This window comes from Epinephelus fuscoguttatus, linkage group LG20 (assembly GCF_011397635.1).
Source record: "Epinephelus fuscoguttatus linkage group LG20, E.fuscoguttatus.final_Chr_v1".
NCBI classification, from domain to species: domain Eukaryota; kingdom Metazoa; phylum Chordata; class Actinopteri; order Perciformes; family Serranidae; genus Epinephelus; species Epinephelus fuscoguttatus.
Genome location: NC_064771.1, coordinates 3,902,670 through 3,926,082, shown reverse-complemented (window position 1 = coordinate 3,926,082; position 23,413 = coordinate 3,902,670). Strand labels below are relative to the sequence as shown.

General features: G+C 40.2%; 1 protein-coding gene across 1 annotated transcript in view; it reads right to left on the bottom strand.

Annotated features, from left to right (window-relative positions):
* The window catches only part of ipmkb (inositol polyphosphate multikinase b), a 39,297-nt gene extending 20,449 nt beyond the window's left edge, over window positions 1-18,848 (bottom strand). The window contains exons 1-2 of the mRNA XM_049563895.1: window positions 17,372-18,848; window positions 4,162-4,247 (exon numbers count right to left, since the gene is read on the bottom strand). Of these exons, the coding sequence (XP_049419852.1) occupies window positions 4,162-4,247; window positions 17,372-17,609 (324 nt within the window). The 5' untranslated portion in view covers window positions 17,610-18,848. The remainder of the gene's footprint in view (window positions 1-4,161; window positions 4,248-17,371) is intronic.
* Between the last annotated feature and the right edge of the window lie 4,565 nt (window positions 18,849-23,413).

The window sequence follows — 23,413 nt, the reverse complement described above, 5'->3', positions numbered from 1 at the left end:
CTTACATCACCGTGTCTTGGCCAAAAAGTTGCATACGTACACACCGCAAAGACTACAGACTACAGACACAATGGCAAACCAGCATGTACGTTCTGTGCCTGTGTGAGAGGAAATAACTCTCTACACCAACAGACTGTGGTTGTCTGCAATCTTTATTCATAAAGGGAAACTGGTAGGGCTGTAGTCAACCAAACAAAATCTTGGTTAACTAAAGTCGTACATAATCTTCAACTGATCAATTAGTCATGGGGGAAAAAAATCTGCATGTTATTTTTACTTCTGCGGTGGTGTGTCTGTGTCACTCTGCAGTTACACCTCCAAAACGCTAGTCGGTGGTGGAGGACTGTGTTAAGTGCTGTAAAGTTTAGTTGATTCAAGACACACATTAAATATGGCTTAATAGAGACAGTTTCAAACACAAATACACAAATCAGCTTCACTATAAATCGCAGAATTGACAGACAAACACTTGTCTTATCTGGACACATTTCCCCCACCAATATATAACATGCTAACGTTATTAGCACAAGTCTGTGGCATTTTACATTGTATAAATTAGCCTAGTGTCTAGCGATCTTTTCCTCTTCTTACGAAACCAGGGACAACAGCAACATTCAACAAAGGTAATGGTACACAGTTTGGCTCCATTACAACTCACAAAGTTCACTGACAAAACAACTGTCCTGTACTAAACACATTTCCCAAGCAAATACAACATGCTAACATTATTAGTGCCAGCCTATGGCATTTTACATTGTATAAATTTGCCTAGCGATGAGCGGAGATTTCCTCTGTTCATATGAAGCTAGGGTGAATCCCGAAGTATAAATCCCTGAAGGATAGATCACACACGACTTAAAATGCTATTTAAGTGGGGGCTTGACTGTATTAACAATTCATTGTTTCTTATCTGTGAAATACAAGTAAATACAAGCTTTGTTTCCACTGTGGGAAATGGTTTCAGCTAACAGAAACTGACAGGAGGTCTGCGTCACTGCGAGTTCAACTTTCTGTCAACATTTTCACAGGTAACTTTGGCTGTCCTCCCCGCTGCAAGAAATAATGGATTAACCCTGGAAAGCTATTGATGTAGCACTTTCCTCCTTATGAAAGTAACACGGCAATTATTCGACTGAGAATTTGGTCGGACGAGAGCATATTGACCAAATAATAGACTAGACAACCAGGAGACTACAGCCCCAGAAACTGGAAGACCGTGTTGACCCTAGTTAGCACATTACCAATACAATCCAATGCTGAAAGAACAGAATATTTACCATGTACCAGTGAACAATAACACAACCCATAAGGAAACATTTCTGCTAAAGAGCTCAATGGATAAAGAAAAATAATCTGACCGTATGTAACAAGTTTGTTATGGTCTCACTCCCTCTTGACTTAACTCTTTCTTTACTTTGCACACTTCCATTTCTCTTCTCTTGCGCTGAGCTGACCTACCAATCATGGTGATTTCAGTCAGCAACGAGCTCCACCGTCTTCGACAACAATTCAGTATGCTTATTTGGTTGAATAAAAGCTGATTAAGGCGACCAAGGGCAAACTGTGAGGCCACGCAGCAAAGACTAGGGCGACAGACGCTCACCCATGGCCCAACATTACTGACAGCCGGCTGTTGGCTTGGTGTGTCAGGGTCTTAAAACAAGGCAAGCATTTTAGCACCTTTTCAGAAATAATCTCCATCCATACTAACACACCTGAAAACACAAATCACATGACAATTCACACTCACTGGGCACACATGTACTGAACAAGCTGACTGTCTTCTGTGCAGTTGGTTGCCTACAGAATAGTCTGATTGGGTGGAAGTTTGCTGCAAAGATCAGCCTCCCATTGGGCAGAACGAGCCACCCGCTGAAGTCCCGCCCTACCACCTCCGGTTGCAGTTTTCAACATGTCCTTTACTAACTTTTGCGGTGTTTTATCTTGCGGGGATGTAGCCATTTTTCTGCCATGGTTCGCGTCCTGTAGGTGATATTTTTGTGGGCATGTTACACCAAAACCTGTTTCCCCCCGGCAATATTTTTGCAAGCGCACCGTTGCAGTGGCACCGCCAAGAACGATTGTGACTGGTTGAAAGAAATACAAGCAGCCGGGGCGTTTTTTTCTCCAATCTTAAAGTGAGAGTTGGCCCAGCCAGACCTTTCTTTTCTTGAGAAAGGTCTGGTGAGCGAGACTACCTACAGAACACACCTCAGAGATGGCAACAAGTGGGACCAGGGATTTCTTTGCTTGGACCTACAATGAGGTGGAACTGTTAGTGAAAGTAACATGAGTGTAAGGTGGTTAAGGTGGCAAAAATCGGATAGGAAGTTGTAGCAAATAGATTCAGCATCAAGCTAGAGCAGTACCAGGAACATTATCCATCGCCGGAGGAAGCCGTGGGAAAAGGAAAGGAGTATCCACACGTGAAGGATAAAACCACAAAAGGTATGAAGACCTAACTATAAAGTCTTGACTTGATACTGCAACTAATCAGACCCATGTCACTGTTTTCAAAGGTCTCCATAATTCGTCCACCAGACTAAAACACAAAAAACCCTAAAACCCTGGAGTTTTCTAACTAAAACGGGATCACCAACGTTTTTTTTTAAAGGTCTCCATTTTAGGGGTTCCAAATGGAACAGAGCAGTTTGGACACTTGGTGTAGATGTAGCAATAATAATGCATTTTAAAATGAAAATGTATAAGTGTGGATGTAGCCTTATTTTCACCTGGCTATTCTGTCATGGTGAAAGCTTAGACAGCTCATGCACATGGGGAGACAACAGAATGTTTGTTCTACTTTTTTATTATTATAATCTGATTTTTGGAATTTTTTTTCTTAAAAACAGATTTTCAACACTTTAGAACAATGCCAATAAATGTATCAACACCTGTTTCATATTCATTAAGATATAAAAACTAGGGCTGTACCTAACTCAGAATTATGCCAGTTGAATCAGATTGCTACCATTCAATACAAATATTCAACAAATATATATATATATATTTTTTCCTCCTTTTTTAAGTTTTAAAGTTTAAATTGGGCTCTGTGGGACTTTCAGTTGGACAGTAGCATTCATGTACTACAGTAAACAAGCAAATTGCACTAATGAAAGAAATGTGCAACAACATATTTTGCCGACACTAGATATCAAAAAGCCAGAGACTGTCAGTACACATACATGCACAGTTTAGTGGTTATAGCTCAACTAGGCCATTTAATTGCAATACTGTCCTTGTCCCAGTATACAAGCATGGGAATTGATTTATTGACCGAAGCATGTCAGACATCGCTACAATAGGTAGCGATATGTCCCCCTTCAGCTTGTTAGTATTTCTGGTTGAACTATACGTTACAAGCCAAACAACTGACAAACAAGTTAGCTACGTGGCAAACTGGTACCACAGTGGACAACGTCACAGCTCTGTACATTTCTTATATGCTGTACATTTAACTTTTCCTGATCCTTCTCTTCTTCTGTTACGTATTTTATGCTATTCAACTTCCGGGTCAAAGCCCAGGATGGAAACTGTGGAGCATGCGCAGAGCGCCTATGCCAGTTTGGGTCTGACTAACAAACCCAGATAATGTAATTAGGAGTCAAATTACTCCTGCATGTATACAGTCAGTCAGACTTTGAGAAATTCGATTTAGTATGATTTCAGTCAGACTAACATGTTCACATGTATTTTCGAAGTCCAGTTTTAGTCCGACTAACACAATAAATCAATTTTTTCTAATGTCATGCAAACGTACTGAGTGTCGTATCAAGTTGCTGTGAGCTGTAAATTCACCACTTCCAAGCAGTAGAGAGAAGATAATGTAATGTAATGTTATCTTGGAGCCTTCCAGTGGAAAGTTTCTCCTCCTCTGTGCTGCTGCATCATGTATGCTATTGTCTGTACCATAGAGTAGCTTGAAAGTCAAGGGTGCTCACTCTGCAGCAAAATCTGGGGACCAAAACGTCACCAGAAGAACACTGCACAGCACACTGACTAGCAAAAAAATACATAAATTAATAAAAGACTGCTCCACTTGAAGCAACCTCAGTTGACCTAGGGGTCTCCAACTGATGATTTGAATTTCCAACATTCAAAGGGAAACCCTGATGAAAACTAAAAGTAAAATGTGATTGTGTAAGAGAAGAGAGGTATTACCATGCTGTAAAACTGCATCTCTCGTGGACCTCTAGGTGGAGGCTGAAGCTGTTTCAGAACTGTTCCATCTGGATGCTGCAAAATACCTGCAACAGAGACAAAGGTGGTGCTGAAAATCAAGGCTAAGTTTAGCAAAGTAAAGCATGGCAAAGTGTAATAAGTAACAGCTGACATGTGCCTTTAATGCTTGTTTTAGCACATCAGTGTTACAGGACTGAAGTACAGTAAAATGAGACACCTCAATTTAATATTGGTCAAACGTTCATTCAGAAGTAAATGATTGTAAATGTAAAACAGATTGTTCTTTTAACCATAAACAGTTTACTGTGTTCATTGCCTTCAAATTAGGGATGCACCGAAATGAAAATTTGTGGCCGAAGCCGAAGCCGAAGCCGAATATTATTAAACGCTTGGCCGAATACCAAGTACCGAATACCGAATATCATTGTTTAGTTTTTCATTAGTTTTTGCAGATGAACGCCCTCCAGATTAGTGTTGTCACGGTACCAAAATTGGATCCCACTGTACGATACCAATGAAAATATCATGGTTCTGAGTAGTATCACGATACCACAGCAGAAATGAAGCAGATGTGCCTTTTGTCATTTATGAAAAGATAAATCACTTTTCTATAATACATCAATGATATTTCAATGGAATAAATTACTTACTGACTTATTCATACTTCAAAAACAGCATCAATAAGTGATTAACATAGGGGGGATCAAAATAAAATAAATATTATATATATTATATATTGTTATTATTATTATTATCATTATTATTATTATTATTATTATTATGATTATAAATGAAATAAGAATCAACCAGCCACCCTCCTCCCCTGACAGTCCCTTCATAAGTAACGAACAGTCCCTAAAGTGCGGTGAGGTTTGTGGGCCGTTACCAGCCACTTGAAAGACTAAAAGAGAGAAATGTGAAAGGCTCGTTTCTCCTCTGACACATCACGTACGGTCTGTGTTCAGCTGGCTCGGCTGTTCAGGTACTTCTGGGCAGTCATGACGCCAAGAAGAGGATATTATTGGAACCGACTTCTCTGTCGCCGGGTAAGCCGATGGCTGCCGTATTTGACAGGAATACATTAGCGTTACTGTCTGTGTCTGTGACCCCCGTTCAACCCACAACCGATGGGATTCGCCGTTCGTTTCTGCTGCTGGTTGAAATCTGTAGGCTGCTCGCACAGCGTGCTGAATGATTTAAGCCTATTTTGCTCGCTCAAAACTATTTTTAGTCGCAAATGCGAGTGCCGTGACAGGCGGATCGCCACACTGCCGACATTTTATTCCGCCCATCACGGCACGCTGTTTGATTGCTTTATCAATACACGCCGCTATTATTCGGCCTTGCTTTTAACTTATTCCACCGAATAACGAATGTGTGTTTTTTTTTGCAATATTCGGCCGAATATATTCGGTTACCGAATATTCGGTGCATCCCTACTTCAAATCTGGGGTTAATGTTAAACACTGACTCATAAACTCTGACATTCATCACACATACTCAAACTAGACAGCAGGAATAAAATACAAAGATGAGGACAGAGGGAGCATTCTGTAGACTGACGGTGCGTTCAAATACCCATACTATCATACTATTTAGTATGCCCCAGTATTTAGTTTGTCGAATGCAGTATTCCTAATGTACTAGGATGTCCTACTACACCTGGTCACACTGTGCAGTGTGCAGGCCAGCATGCTTGTCTGACTATTCTGACTCACAATCCTCTGCGCAGCAAAAGAGAAGTCACATGGACTGAGCCATGGACAGATGACAGCTCACTGACAGCTGACAGAAGCAGCAATGATGATGACAGCATATTCAAATGACTGATGACCAGTCAAATACTAAGTAATAAAAGGAATATGACAGACTTGGGCGGTATCTATTGTTTCATACCTTCATGACATAAAACAGTCCTGACTGACCAAAAATTCTTATACACAGCATGATTAAACTTTGGATGTGCTTTCTTTCTTTTTTTTTTTATTTTTTCGGGCTTTTGCCTTTAATTGGCAGGAGAGAATTGACAGGAGCGAGTGAAATGGGGGAGTGAGGGAGAGAGGGGGGGAGACATGCAGCAAATGGTTGCGAGCTGGAGTCAAACCCGCGACCGTTGTAACGAGGCATCGCCTCTGTACATGGGGCGCTGGCACTATCCACTACGCTACCAACACCCCAATTTCATCAGCTTTCTAAACTTAGGAAAGGATTTCTATCTGTTGGAGTTACCGGGCGTTCTAATGCTGACTGAGCTGGTGGGGCTGTGTTCTTTCACGCACAGGTAAAACAAATAAACACAATCCATGAAAGCCAGTTACATGAGTAAGTATTATCAGATGTCAAAATGCTATACAGAGGATTATAACACTGTGAGACAGGTGGCGTTATAAGGGTGATGCCCCGATTGACCGAGGCTCAGCTTTTTTTCCAGACAACTTATTTGCTGGATTACTCAGCATCATCAGCTCTATATGTCAAAATGCAACCAACAGTTTTGGCAGAATAAATCAAAATGTATTCATGTACACAGCAAAAATAATGCACAAATTAATTTACCTTAACACCATTCAGTGTGAAGTCATAGAAAAACAATGTAACACAGGTCTATCATCCACTCGATTCCTGAGGGCGCTGCTGTATAGAGCTCTGGTGCCCGTTGTTCACATCTGTAATGTTACTAACAACCAGACTCCAGACAACCAGACTAAATTTGTTGCTTAAACAACAGTATTGAACATGCACCCCGAACAAAATTGGATTGTTTCTGTAACCAACAGTACAGTGTCCATCGCCTACCTACAGAGAGGAATAGGTTGCCACCCTGAAACAAAACAAAAAAATTCACCGTTCCTTATTGAATCGATATGGGACAGGATTTTTCCTGTTTTTTTCATGCACACTCTAACGAATACATCATGTTTTCACATGCTTGAAATTACATAAGGAATAAACTAGAATTACCATCCCTTGGTTGTATGCCTCTGCGTACCAGTCAAGTTTCTCTTACAGTTTACATCCATGTCTGTGAAAACATGGACACTTCAAACACATCTTCCCTCCAGCAGGACAGAAGATCTATACAATCAGCACAGTTTCAAGGTGGCCACCCAAGATTAGTGTCACCAATTCAGTATCTGACCAAATGTCTCCCCTTCTGTTCCTGAGATATGACATTGAGTAATGGCCAGAAAAGTGTTTTATGCAGAACGTTATGATGTCACAATGAAGTTGAGATTTGACCTTTTGGCTATAAAATGTCATAACTTAATTACTTTATATGTACACATATATATATTTATTTATTTATTTATTTTCACTAATTTGTCATACCGTAAAGAATATCATTATTGCAAAGACACCCTGAAATATTGTGATATTATTTTAGGGCCATATTGCCCACATCCACTTAAGTTATCACATTCCCAAGAATGAAACAGATGAGGTTATACAGACTTGACCTTTGACCACCAAAATCCAATAAGTTCATCCTTGAGGCCAAGTGAATGTTTGAGCCATTTTGAAGAAATTTCCTTGATTGATTGATTTTATTTATCGCCAAGTCATTGTCTGTGTGTCTGTTGAGCAGGAACTAAGATCACTGTATAAAGAATTCAAAACCCAGGTATTGAGATTGATTTATTATTGATAAGTGTACTGACAAATTAATAACTGGTTTTCAGAGTTATTAATTTGGTTAGTCGCTTCCCTCCATAGGAGGGTGGTGCCCCTAAATTCATTGCAAACATTTTCTAAAGGTATTGCTCCTACATTCATGCGGGTCCATGTCATTGGTTCGACAGCCCATTGGTTCGACATCCCATTAGTCCGACTGTCCGCGGTGCTGAACGGCTCGCGGCGGGCGTATGGTGCGTATGCTATGCTGTTTACTTTTGGCCTCATCATTTGTTTGTATAGACCACACAACATGAATACTGTTCTTTATATGAGAGTTCTTCATTGTTTTGTGCAGTATTAAATTACTTTTAGATGAATTACTTAAGATGAAGTTAAATTCTGAGTAGGAAATCACCCCTTAATGTGGTTGCCATTGCCAGGCTTTTGCCAGAGAGGGAAGAGAGACGCAGTAAGGAAAAGATGAGTGCCGTGTTACATCATCACATGCTGACCACAGCTGATTACAGATGGACTGAGTGAACCTGCAGTGAAAAGGATTAGTCTGCTCTTTGATCTCCAGATTCTTCTAAGAACACACAGATGTGCAAACAAACACACACATGCAAATACTAAACAATATCCAAAACCTCTGTACACATGTAAAAATAACCGGCATACAGAGGAGGGGGTGGTGATGTAAGCCTGAGGCTGGACATCTGGCCTGTGTCTGTAAGGTCATCAGTCTGAATCCTGAGCCTAAGCAGGAGGCAGTCATCCCTTCACTCTACCGCTGCTGTCGCACTGCTTCTAAAGGCAGCCAGTGACAGATCAAACCTGCTGTGTCAGCACGGCTCATGAGCACTTAACAACCGCCACCAGTCCAATCCACTCAGACAACTTCAATCACATACTGATATTACACAGGCTGTGTACTAAAGGCAGCATGTTAGCAGAGCACCATCAGCAGCGTCGGTGTTCCATCTGTGTTTACACAGGATGTGTCCAGGAACAGAGATGAGTGTGAGTGAGCTCACAGCCCAACACACAATCACTGTAGTTACCCTCAGTGACGGTTGAGGTCACACATATACAGCACGAGTAAATGCTGCTGTTACTCTACCTACACAACCAGCTGTATTGATTAATATAGCAGAATGTCTGTTCAGTCAGGTACGAGACAGATGGCTATGAAACATAGCTGAAATGGCTCCAGTGTAGACAAGACTTCCTTCTAGCTCCGTTAAATTTTAAATATTAGAAGGTAAAATAGGTATTTAATTAAATGATCACATAAATAAATAATTCTATGACAAAATGCTTAAATAAATAAAAAAGTAATTTAATGCTTAAAAAGAATAAATCACAAATTAAGTGAAACACTAAACACTAGTGAATCAATTAATATTATTGTGAATTTCTTTTTTAATACATTTACAGATTTAATATTTATTAATGTATTTCTATATTAACTTTTTTTACTTATTCATTTATTCACACATTTATCTATCTGCATTTTTATTATTTATGTACACTTTAATTTATCTATAGTGTTACTTGAAATTTTGTCACAATTAGCATGTGAATACTTGACTTATTGCAAAAAAATGTGTTTTGGTCACAGTGACCTTGACATTTGACCACCACATTCTAATCATTTCATTGTTGAGTCCAAGTGGATGTTTGTGACAAATTTGCGGAAATTTTGTCATAATTAGCTGATCAAATCTTGGGTTATGGCCAAAAAATGTGTTCTGGTCACAGTGACCTTGATCTATGAGCACCAAATTCTAATCAGTTCAGTGTAGTCCACCACATCCATACTAGTAGTGGGTTGTATATGTAGTTCAGAGGGCAGTGGATCTGAGTGATCTGATTGGCTGTCTGTGAGGTTATGTTATAAGTACACAAGAAAAAAACAGAATCAGCAGGTAGGGGATGGATGTTAATATGTTTATCATACATGTCTAGATAGAACAGGAGACATTATGATCGATACAAATAGGGATGGATGTGATCAAGAACTGGTTCCAGTTGAGATCCATCTGGTATGCCTATCTGGTATGCCTCAGAGCTTATCAATTCCTTTTATCAATGCTGGTATGTTTTTCTGAAAGCTGTGCATAACAAAACAATGACGCCAAACTTATACGTCTACGCTGAAGGAAACATCCAACAAAAAGAAGTCACAGCAGAGAGAAAGAAACAGTCTAAAGCATGGCTTCAGTTAACAACAAAAGATGACAACAACGCTGCTTGTAATGTCTGTAAAATAAAAAAATTTAAGTGCGGAAACAATAGCAACATGCTTAAACATCTTTCTATGCAACATTAGTCTCGCCACCAGACAATCGGAGATCTCCACCTTCTGATAGTCTGGGGACACTCCTTTCTAAAGTGTGTTTAACACACTGGAGAAAACAGCCGGCAACAAAGCAACGCCTCTTGCATTTTTGAAAAGGACACGCCCTCCTTGAAATGTGCGCTCCCCCTTTTCTTGTCCGCAAGGAAACAAACACACAGAGAGCTTGAAAATGGATGCCGAGAGATTTAACTCTGTTTTATCAAACGTGTGCTCAGTCCACAAGATTGTGGAAATGAAGGACTTACAGCGACTTTGTTTAAAACTTTTAATGCAGTCGGACTATGTTTACAAGCACAAGAGTTCAGCGAGCCACCTAAGGACCGCCCTGCGGATTTACTATTGGTTCTGCAACAAATTTTTTTCAACTCTGAAATTGTATCCACCCATCTAAACACAAAATCAGGGAGAAAGACATCAGTCTTTAGTTAAGCAAAGCGTCTAAAGACTGACTTGTGAGTCTAACACAACATGGGCTCAAATTCCAGGAATGCCATGTATTTGACATGAGTGCCACTGCTTCCCAACCGAGCAGCACGTTCATTACCAAAAGTGAATATCCTTTATTATGCTAACATTAGTGCCACCCAGGCAGACTTTGCAGGTTTTTTCTTTGTACAGGAAAAGCTAAATGAAAATGAAAGCTGTACAAATAGTCTTTCATTTCATCCACTTTAAATGATGACAAACAGACTGTTGCTACAGCTTGCTCTCAGGTTACAGCCAGCTTGACTCGCCCGTCAGCTCCACCCTTGACACCTACTGCACAGGGAGGGAAAATGAGCGCTGACAGTTTACAGTGTTAAAACCATAGGGTGAGCTACACTTCCAGGACAACACCATCCTGATATCAGCGGTAAAGGCCATATGAGCACACTGCAGAGCGGTGGCAATGAGTGAGCCAATGGGCTATACACATGCACGAAAGACCTGTTTCCACCAAACACTTTTGGTATGGTGCCTTTGGTACCAAAAATAACCCTTCAGACATGGTACCTAGACCCTAGGTCTGTTTAGCCTTTCCACTGCAAACACTGCTCTTAAATGTGGGTGGGGTTGTTGTCACTCACTGCTCCATCCAGCACTTGCTGTATTTCCTCATGACTCTCCACATTACTCTCACATTACTGGTGACGCATGCGTCACCAGTAATGTCCAGAGGGAAGTCTGCATCTCATTTATTGTTCACAGAACAGGGTTGCACGCTGACATTTTCAGAACAAAAGAAAACAGTCTGCAGTGAGAGTTTCTCTCAATGGGATATCTTAAAATACCAGGTTTGTGCATTAAGTCTTTCTCAGGCATGCTTAGGTGTTTAGTGTTGCTGGAGCCCACAGATATGACACTCTAGAATGCTGTTTTTCTCTCCAAGTAGTGCTGCAACTAACGATTATTTTCACCGTCGACTAATCTGTTGATTATTTCTTCAGTTAACTGATGTTAAAATTAGAGTTGGGCGGTATCCAAATTTTGTTACCGTTAAACCTTCCCTACATTTTCCTGGGGTATACGGAATTACCGTGACTAATAAAATATCACTTTAAAGGGCTCAGGGGGAGTTGCCAAAATATTGGCTTGCGCCTATACCGTTCAGAAACACAATAGCAAACATTACACAGGCTTAAGAATACTGAAAACAGGCTCGCGACAATGGGCCGTATCTCTGCTCCTGCTCGCTCCTGTATGGTGCCGACCGGACCTGCCACCGCATTGGCTTTTCTTTGAAGGAGACGGCCCAGAGTCATCTTCTTTAGGGTGGTTCGGGTTGTGCTTCTCCCTCCTCCACTCTCATGGCCAATGGGCCTGCAGCTGCTGCTTGCAGAAGTTGTGAAGCTGTGTTTTTTTGGGGGACCAACTCACGGCTTGCCATCTTGTTTTAAATTGTAATAGTATTAAATTGAAAACTCAACCACACATACATAGGTGCTGGACAAACACTCATTATTTAGGCATTAAATAAATTATATTTAATATTATATTAGGCTCCTATAGGCCTATATGCACTGCAGATTTTTTTTTAATAACAGTAATGATACTGATACGGTTGCTATTTTTAGATACCGTGGGATACGTTATTATCGTATTATCGCCCAAACCTAATTTTAAAACTACTTTTGCTACTAGACTGAGAAAATCAAGTTGGGAAAAAGGTAATAAATCACAATATATCATAATATATTTAATCCCAATACTCAGCATCACAATAATATTGTATTGTGACCTAAGTATCATAGTATCTGGCGATTCTCACCCCTACCATGCAAACAGCTTGGTAGGGACAGTCTTTTTTGGAATAAGGGCAAAACCTGGACTATTTTGTACATGTAAACATCAGTGATCACTGGAAACCTCCACACTTTCAGCCCTTCATAGCACATAACTGCACATCACTATTACACATTTAACCACAGACCTATAGGCCTGGGGAAACAGTGGGAGGAGGTGTGAGCAGGATCATTTTCAGTCAGCAGGCTCAACAAGCTGAACAGGATTCCACTGCTTGTTCTACAACAGTTGTGGGGACTTATGGAAACTCCTGCCTCAGTCTCAATACTACTTTTCCCTGCCTGCTAATGTGAACATATGTGACCTGTGTTAATGATTGTTTACTGCCAAGCCCAAGGAATGACTAAGATAAGATCATTCCACAATACTGTCAGATGTACTGTATCACTGATTCTCTAAATGCCTGGAGGGGCAGTGCAGACAGAGATGAGACATTCCAAAGAAATCATCACAGAAAGGTTCTAAAGAATGAATCAGACACACCCTCCCAACGCTGCATACATTCAGACTGCATTATTCAGAAGACATTATTGATTGGGTTAATAAGTGTGATTCTCTATCACCTGAGTGCAAACAGGTGTCATGGCACTTACTTATTTTTATTGCTTGATTTCTGTTCAGCAAAACTAAACTGCTATATTATGAGAGCCACAGACAAAGTTGTCATTTTCTTTTTGGAAAAGTTTGGTGAAAAAGCAAATGACAAATAACTTAATGTAATATTACACATTTAAGGGCTACAATAATTCTTGTTTTTGTTGTTTACTCAACCAATCATTATTTCAATGTATTGATTAAACATTTAGTTTATTGAATGTCAGAATACAGTGAAAATATCCCATCTGAGAGACCAGGGTAATGGCCTCAAATGCCTCTCAGTCCAAAATCCAAATACAGTAAAAACCACAACTCTTCAAACTGGAGAGGCTGGAAACAGAGAATGTATGGTAATTTTACTAGGTCCAATATTATGCTGATATTCAGGCTCATACTTGTATTTTGGGTTTCTACTAGAACATGTTTACATGCTTTAATGTTCAGAAAACGCATTATGTTTCTCACACTGTTTGTGGGAATATACCTGCAGTCACCCCTCTGTCTCAAACACTCTCATGTTGGCTGGACGACAGAGGCAAGGCCAGCCCTGTAAGTGCAAAAGTCTGTCCATGAGTGAGTGAGTGAATGAGTGATGAAGTTAGACCATTAATCAGAATGAGTGATGACGTAAGAGTTGGTGTTGCTACACTGGCTGTTGCTCTTTCGAAATACATAGGCACTGACAGGCTGACAGAGCTGCACCAATTAACCTGAACAGTCCAAAGACAGTTCATGTCTTTGAACATACAAACTGCACACAGAAGGGCTCCATGAGTAAAATGTACCAACTTTAATGTAAGTATTAAAGTACCATTAATGTACCAACTTTAATGTAAGCATTAAGGCCCTGACACACCAAGCTGATGGTTTGCCGTTGGTGAGCGTCTGTCGCCCTAGTTTTTGCGGTGTGTCCCGCACCGTCGGCACTTCAGCGTCGGCGGCTTTTCAGCCGATTGAGCAAGTTGAATCAGTGACGGAGTTTGTCCGTGATCAGAGTTCACTCTGATTGGCTGTTCAGGTTTCATTTCCTCGCCCCTGTAGCTAGTGAATCTGCCTGTAGTGAAACCGGGGCCAACTGGTGCTTCTTCCTCAGGCTCCACTGAGCTTTCGTCGCCTAGTTCTTTGATGTTGGTTTGGTGTGTCAGCACCTTTACAGTTGGTACATTTTACTCATGAAGCCCTTCTGTGTTCATTCACACACTCTAGTCACAGCATAAGAAGGCAAATTGCTGTCATCAGATGAGCGACAACTTTGTTTGGCTCATTTTATGTAGCCGCAATGTTGAAAACGCTACCTTAAAATCATTAACGTTGAAAAATAAAAGCCCCAGGGCATCAGTAGCGTAGTGGATAGTGCCGGCGCCCCATGCATAGAGGCACTGCCTCGCCGCAGCAGCAGGGGGTTCGAATCCGGCTTGTGGCCCTTTGCTGCATGTCAGATCCCACTCTCGCTCTCTGTCTCCCCATTTCACCCTCTGTCCTGTCAATAAAGGCAAAAAAGCCAATAAAAATAATCTTTAAAAAAAAAAAAAAGATATAAAATAATAATAATAATAAAATCCCTTTTTTTAAGCTTACTAGCTAGCCGGCCACCAGCAAAATGGCAGTTTTCGATTGAGGAAAGAGAGGATCACCACATCAGTTTGTTTGAGGAACAGCCGCATCTGTGTGACACAAACCTTATATATATTTAAACGTTACTGACTATTAGCTGTAGGGTTGCAACAGTATGAGACTGATAGAGTTTATATTATTATCAGTCAGAATGGTCCTTAAAGGAATGAAAACTGAAGGGTTATTGTAGGTTGAACAAACATTTCATTATAATAACTGAAACTTGAAGCCATTTTGTTGATGAAAGTATGTGTAAAAAGTCTACCCTTAAAAACTAAAATTGAGGGGAGATTCAACATCCAGTTGCATTTTTTTCCCCAATATCATATATAAGCAAATGTACACGGTATGATAACTGTCAACTTTTATATGACGGTATACCTTGAAACCAGTATATTGCTGCAACCCTAATTGCATGTAAGATTGTCATAACAGGTGCCATCATCATTATGAGAAGAAAGCAGAAATAAGACACTGATTGAAGTTGAAGTGAATATTAAGTGTTAAGATGTCAGAACAGGTGCTGTCACAATGACATAAATACTTCTTTTGGTAAGGCACTCCAATAGGACATTTCACAAACTATCGTTATCAACTGAGCTTCACTCTGACAGCGGCCAAAGGCTGTTCAGCCTCCAGCAGTCATGTGGGGACGTACATCCTAACTTTTCACAAAACGAGACCTTTAATAAATGTGTTGTTGTACATGAATTTTCTGTTAATTCAGAAGTGGCAGACATTAGGGATGCACATGGTCATGCAGCAATACGGTGAATTTATTTATAGTCTCTGATGTCACAAAGAGCTCATGAAGTAATGACAGATAATGAGCATTATTAGCTGAGACTAAAACCGGAGCTAATAAATCATAATAATGACAGACAGGTAGAGAAAGGAAACTTTTGTTTACAGATGAACAACATGGAAAGAAAGTAAATGTTTGATCACACGCCTAGGGAAACAATGTGTACATTGCATCAAAATAGCTCAGGTAAAACACTCAACACACAAAAAACTTGCGGGTAGACAGGTTTGTCCTGGGTGCATCCTGGAGGACTGCAGGGCAGGCCACCGGGCATTCTTGAGAATGCCTGCCCCACAATATAAAGAAATGTCTTCCAGGAGCATGCAATTCACCGAGGTAACTGACTAACCGGCAATGACTCATCCCTGTGAGAGGTACTGTAACTATCACCAGCTACTGACTGTGTCATGCACAATCAATTCAACCCAAACGCCTCACCTGATAACAAACAATGGAGGCTTTAATAATGTCAGGTGTCCTGTGTGCATGTGCATGTGCATGAGTGTGTGCCACTGAAGACCATGGAGCAGGGACATAATGGTTACAAATCCACAAATTATCTTTGTTTGATCAGATTTAGTGGAGGGACCCACATATGAAGATGTGACTGGTGTAGATTAGTAGTGAAAGAGAGAAAAATAATCTATCTCATATCCACAGGTGCATGCTGAAAATCACCATGTCAAATCTCCTTATGTGCTGTTCTTGATGACATACTTGCTAAGGCAAGAGCTAAGAAACTGTCTGAATTGTTATTTTCACAAACATCATCTTTCACTTGTAGGTTAATTTAACGTCCCATAAACTTTTATCAGTAATACATCATTAGTGGCAGGTGCACACAGCTTAAAGAAAAATGAAAGATGATGAGAAATTGTTGGTGGGTTATTTGTAGGCCAAATTTCCCACTGTATCCAAACATATCACATAAACTTCTTGGTCATGTGTAACAAAGGAACATTTAGTTGTCAGGTATTAATTAAAAAATTGAGCAAGGGACTGTCCATTACTTACTAGGGGGTGGGGGTGCAAAAACGGGAAGGCATGTCAAATTATTTTATAAGCACCGGAGAGGGACTTATGTTTTTTTTAATCTTGGCTTACAAGTGGGAAATACAAATTTAAATTGTATATTTTGTATTTGTTTACCGCCAAGTTTTAAAGAAAGCATGCATTCCAAAGGCATGTTTTTTTAACTGCCAAAACAATACAATTTATTGAACCCAGAAACTTAAAAAACAGAAATTATCCTTGGATTTTTAAATTTCCAACTACCACGGGGCTGACCCATGTAGGCAGACAACCATTCGTGCTCTCATTCACACCCACCGTCAATTTCAAGTCACCTTTGGACTGTGGAAGGAAGTCGAAGTACCTGTAGAAAACCCACGCTGACACGGAAGGAACATGCAAGCTCCGCTCAGAGGTTCTAATTGGCAGCCCTCTTACTATGAGGCGACAATGCTAACCACTGCACCACTGTGCTGCCCTTTTTTTCTTAATTCTATGTCTCATTTGAAATTTGGCCAAAACTAAGCCATTTGCACAAACTAACCAGCGTTCATCACAAGAGTGAAAAATCAAGCGTTTTTTAACTCCAGAATTTTATCTTCAAGTCTTAACTTTTAAACATCATATGGTAAGGTTTTTTTTTTGGTTTTTTTTCTTTAAGTAAAAACCAATTTATGTTGGCGGGAGAGTCATGCTTTTTTCTTCTAGTCTCTCAAGGGGGCTTAAACAAAAATATTCTAGCTTTGGGGAAAAACAAACATACAAAAAAAAACAAAAACAAAGTCACACTTCAGCCACCCCTCTTCTCTGATAAGTAAAGAACAGTCCCTAAAGGACGTCATGTTTTTTGACATAAGTTCTGATCATAGTTAAGAAAAGGTATCTTTATCCAGTTTACTTACCCACGGTATCCACTCCGTACTTGTGACCTGCCACCTGATGTGACAACGGGACGCAGCCGTTCAGGTGAGCCTGGCCTTGTGGCCCCAGTGGCCGCTGACCGCACTTCTCTTTAGCCTGGAGCCCGCCAGAGAGTCGCGGGGTCAGGCTGACCCCAACAGCGCCTGAACTCGAGGTCAGTTCCAGTCTTCCGAGAGCTAGAGAGGACTCCATCATCACTTGACGCTGAGTTGTTGACATTTGCAACAAATATGCATAAAAGGGAGGGGGGGTGAAAGCACAAAGTCTTCGTCCAAGAAAAAAATAAAATAAAATAAAAAAAGTCAACAATATGACTGTATCAATTCACATACTCTTCTTACGTAAGCTCAGAATGCAGCCCCGCACTCAAAATTTTAGGGCGTGAGGTTGAGAAGCCCTCATGGAAGTGGTCCAGTCCAGCAGAAACCAACACAGCAGCTTCGGTCGTGTTCGCCGTTTCTGACAACCGACAATGACCACAACGACTGACAGCAACGCCACCGTAACCCCCGCTGTGACCGGTGGTGAAACAGGGCTCCCGAAGCAGCGCTAATTCAAAGATTTTCATATCTTAGGCAGAAGCGTAAATACGTTCTGACCACATCCCACTTCCTACAAGCATCAACTCCCGCACCACCAGGAACGACTTCCGTTCGGAGCTTCCAAAATAAAACGAAAGTAGCCGTGTTACGCAGCAGTGTGCACAATAACAGCGAAGGCGGAGATCTCCATGACTAGTAAAACAATTCCGTTGACGTTCTGTCCAAGTTTTACGTTACTGTCCTATCCCAAAAGCCCGCAATCAAAATCCAAACATATCTATTTGGCACCTTTATTGTGACGGCAATGTCACCCAACCTCCGGTCTTTCCTTCAATAAGTTCTGCTAGCCTGGCCCACCAGCTCCACTTCCTTGCTCCAGAGAAGTATACACTGTTGTCGGTAACGGTGATGTTACGACACACTCAAGAATAGTATCCAGTTCCACTCAGGAAATGCAGAAGCAAGTGGAGCGAGTGCAGACAATAAAGCCTCGAAATTGCACACAGAGGCTATCCAGCCTTTATTTTGATTGCTAAGTCATCGATACTGTCCATCAGGTTGCGAAGCCATCCCCTCTTCGCGTCACTATTCAGCAGACCAGAGGGGCATCACACTTGCTGTACAATCGCCTTCAAGACGAAGGCCTATCCGTTGGAGATGAGAACAAAAACGCTGCATTCTCGTCCTAAAATCCATGCTATCAAAACAGGTCGGTAGAATGCTCCTCAGCTGCAGATATCCAGGTCAGTGTAGGCGGCTGCCTTCTACGTAACGAACAGCGCCCAAAGCCTCCCACACGTTTGCGACACTTGCCATCACTGTCGCAAAACAAACCTGCGCGGCAGCAGCCGTGCCATAACTAGTTTTGCATTCGCTGTGCATGCGTGAAATAGGTATTTCTGGCCTATTTGTTGTGCCCAATTTTATCCATTATGTGCCTCGTTCCTTCTCACTGTTGACTCTTATCTTTACTATGTGACTAAATAAACACACAGTGTGACCCAGGGGCGTTTCTAGTAGCTTTATTTTCATGCTTTTTTATGCACACTTGCATTTTATCTACCCTTAAAAGTTTTTTTTATTATTTCATGGATTAATTATATATTAGTAGTTGTCAATAATTAGTATTGAGTAGAAATACAATAGGCTACTTTGCAACTGTTATCATTAAAATTTAGATATCTTTGGATTGCTTGTATATGAGTATTTCCATTTTATACTACTTTATACTTCTACTCCACTAGATCTCAAAGGGAAACATACTTTTTAATCCACAACATTTATTTGCCTGCTTTAGGTACTTAGAACTAAGATTACACTAAACCACCCAGCAGTACATAGAGCATTTAAAGAAGAGCTCCACCATTACCAGCTGCAACATTAAAGTGGTTACCAGTGCCCTCTCTCTCTATTGCACATGATTGCGCAAAATGCACTGCTTTGACCCAAAACTTGCTCTTTTGATCAACAATACAATTATTATCAGGGCTTTACTGCATGCATGAAATGACACATTATTAGATCTAGGGCTTTTGTTTATTATTATTATTATTGACTTACTCTTATTTTTATATATTTTTACTCTTATCTGGGGCTATTCATAAAATATTCAGGGCTGAAGCATCAGACACCCAGGCCTAATAAGCATGTGACTTTTAAGGAAGATATTAGTGTTTTAGTTTATTCTGCAAATAGAGGACTGGGATCAGCACTGAGCAAAGTCACACTATGTCAGGATCAGGGATTGTGTAGCCTACTTATACGCTACTGTGTAAGCCTGGTAAATGCCCTGTTTCAGATGAGACTTCTGGCATTTGGGTGTTCAATGAACTTGTACATTGTAGCACAGTCAGTTACATAACAGTTTGATTGTTCTGGGGTGTTCATAAGATTACACCATAGGAATCAGTGATGATGTGGGATGGAACCTCCAGTATCAGATGATGAAATGTTAAAAAAATGTGAGATGTTAGAGGCACAGGCGAACAGGTACCAAGGATGCAGAAGCAGATCTCAGGGTCTCAGACGAGGCAGGCAGGTCAGAGGCAGGCAGGGTCGGCATCTGGAATGAGCCTGGAAAAAAGTGCTGGAGAGTCTTACATGAGTGGAGAAGAAGAGCCTAGCAGTGAGTGTCAGTGAGGCTGGGGTGCATACTGGCTGTGAGTAATGAGGAACAGGTGAAATGAGTTGCCTTGAGGAGATGGCACAGAAAACCAGGTTGAATGGAAAATTTGTGACCGAGGGCTGGGTGACACAGTAGAAAAGAGCAGGTGACCAGGAATGTTGAACTGTGACATTAAACATTATTTACCAATTTATTATTGTTTTATTGTAACATATGGTATCATGTCACCACTACAAGTCATGACAGCAGAGGTGTGGACTGGAGTCACATGACTTTGACTCAGCTTAAACTCGAGTCACAAATTTAATGACTTTACTTGACAAAAAATAAATATATAAAAAAAAGACTTGCAACTCGACTTGGACTTAAACACGAATGACTCCAGACTAGGACTTATGCCTTTTGACTTGAAAATACTTGATATTTCCCCCAAGCCCAAATATTCAAAAGTATGTTATTTAAAAAGTGTGCCATAAATCAATTGATTTCCTGAATCAATTAATTCCCATTCCCAGCAAATCGACACTTAATTCCCCAGATAATCTACTTTGAACCAATCAGTCAGCAGCCAATCACATTGCGTTAGAGAACCATGAAGAACTAACATTATGTTACTGAGCGCCAGCTGGAAAAAATTCTATCAAATAAAACTTTGCGTACAAAAGCTATGCTTTGGTCCACAAAAAAATGAATTGCTATGTGAAACCTGACAAGGACAGGACAGAAACATACACAAACAATATTATAGTCAGTCTGTGCATCCTATCGATGATAGCAGATGCCTTTTGCTCTTGTTGCCAGTCACAATAGTAATACCACCACAGTCCAGCTGTCATTTGAATGGAGGGGCCTGTAGAGAGAGTGGGCCCTTGCAAGTGATTCAGATTGCCACCTCGGAAATATACCCGTATTAAAACATAAATGATTAAAAATATGTATATATTATTCATTTAAAAACAATGCTGTTTGCTAAATATGTCCTCAAAAAGGCAAACATATCTGTGTCATGGTTTTCTTTTTTTTTTTCTTTTTTTTTTTTAAATCAGTCAGTCGGTCAGTAGCTATCTAAAACAAAACTATATTCTTTTTTCTATGTAAGCTATAAAATCTTTGAATATACTATAAAAAACTAGGAATGCATGAGTAAGCTTATTTGGCCGATAACCAATAATGATACCTTCAGCTAATTTTAGTGATAATCAAGTGTCTCTCGTAGTGGAATTAACATCATATTATGCATGCATACTCTTATCGTGATGGCCCACCAGCAGATGGAAACATGAAATAGAATGCTTTTCAGTGTATGTAATATTCATTCATTGTGCAAAATAAGAAAAAGCATATTTTGATAGATCATTTTAAGGTCAGTATCGGCCTATATTGATGACATGCTGATATTATTGTGCCCTCCAAATAAAAACTATTCAATTCAATTATTCATTTCTTACTCTTTGTACAATGAGTGCTGGGTAATATAAATGTTGATGTTCCACTGAAGTGTGGCATGCTTTATGACTCTTCAATAATAAGTCTGTTAGTATCAAAGACAACCTTTTCTTACAAAAAAATCCTCAGTGTTATGATAGTTAATTGGTATCAGTAGGATACCGGATTATTTCTTGGGTTCTCCCAAATTTATATTATATATATTTATGTATAAATAAATAAATTAATGACAAATTGACTGAACTGCTGTTTTATCAGCAGTTCAGTCAAAAAAATTCAGCTTCATGCATATAGAACTAATTATCTGAGGACCTGATATGAAATTACCCCCCCCTTCCATAATTCCAGACGGGCCGTGTCCCTAATTGCACTGACAATTACACTTATCTCTTGAAAGTTCATGCTATCACTTTTATTGGCCTAAAGTCCCATAAACACATAGTGCGATCAGTAAACAGATTGCAGCTCTGTTTACAGTGAAATGAAGTGCTGTCCAGTCTGTGCTTTTGCTCATAACAACATAATGAGAGTGTTTATGCTGTGGGCCCACATCTGTCTCACAGAATGTACGAATGCCAGCATTACTTCTCTCATTTGGCAAAGGATACCTGTTTATATTATATAAGTTGAATGTAGAGACCCAGATCTCAGTGGGCTGTAGTCTTGACGTTATCTGTGTTATCTATAATGGTCCCTGCATTTTCACAGTCCACCCAACTTTACTCAAGATAGAGACAGGTGTCTAAAGGGTACTGGAGAATGAGAACTAAGAACAGATAAAAATACTGAATGATTAAAGCAGAAAAACAATACAAAAATACTTTGGGAAGCTGACACAAGATGGTATCACACACACACACACACACACACACACACACACACACACACACAGCCAACTTTAATTTAGTTAAGGCACTCATTACTTAGAAATAAAAAAATGCAAACAAAACCAAACTTTTCATTCCAGGCTTTTTGTAGGCCCACCCTTCCATTGGGGCTCTGGGGAATCATTCCCACTTTTCCCCAAACTATGATCCCCCGGTCTATCATGGAAGTATAAAAACTTTGGTTGTAGCTTTGGCTGGATATATCAGTTAGCCAGTTGTGCCAAAATCTACTATTTCTGAGGTAAAGAATGAACCGTTTTCACTTTCATCATGAAGTATGTTGTACATTTTTGCTTATAATGTCAATAGGTGTACACAGAGTATGTATGAGGATTAGTTGCCCTGCTGTCCAATGGACTTAGGTTTGACTTTTAGTCCTGGTATTTTGTTTATTTTATCACAACACCGGCATGATTCATGTCATTAGTTTCTCCCAATCTTGTTTCCCTGCAACACTAACTTGTTTTGGCCCTGCCACTTCCTGCTGACCTGCAGTAAACCCTGTTCCCCAGCACCTGATTGCCCCACCCACCTGCTCACCTGTTCCCACATCCCTCATCAGCCCTGCAGTATACATATTTGTTTTATATCTTTCTCATTAAGTGTTCAAGCAATTTGGCCTGCCTGACTGTCTGTCTTGGGAAGTCAGCCTGTATTTGCCTGCCTGTCTGGTCCTGACTTCTGCCTGTTTTTTTTGATGAATAAGTAAAGTCTAACTTTCAGTTTATTCTGCTTGGTGTCTGGATTGTGCTTATGGGTCCAAACCTATTTACTGAGTAATTTCTGTATTTTGACATCCTCACTGTGTTTCATGTCCTCAGGACATATTTGAATTTGATAGATTGGTGATCTGTGCAGGGTGGATGGATGAATGTTTTTTCATCCCTTTTTAGCGTGGCTATCTGAAAACTCTTGTATGGTTTATAGGCTTGTGGATACAATCATCACTTCATGCTGGCTATGTTGTAGACAGAGATGAAGCAATGGAGTGATGCACTCTTTTAGGCACTCCTGAAAATCGTC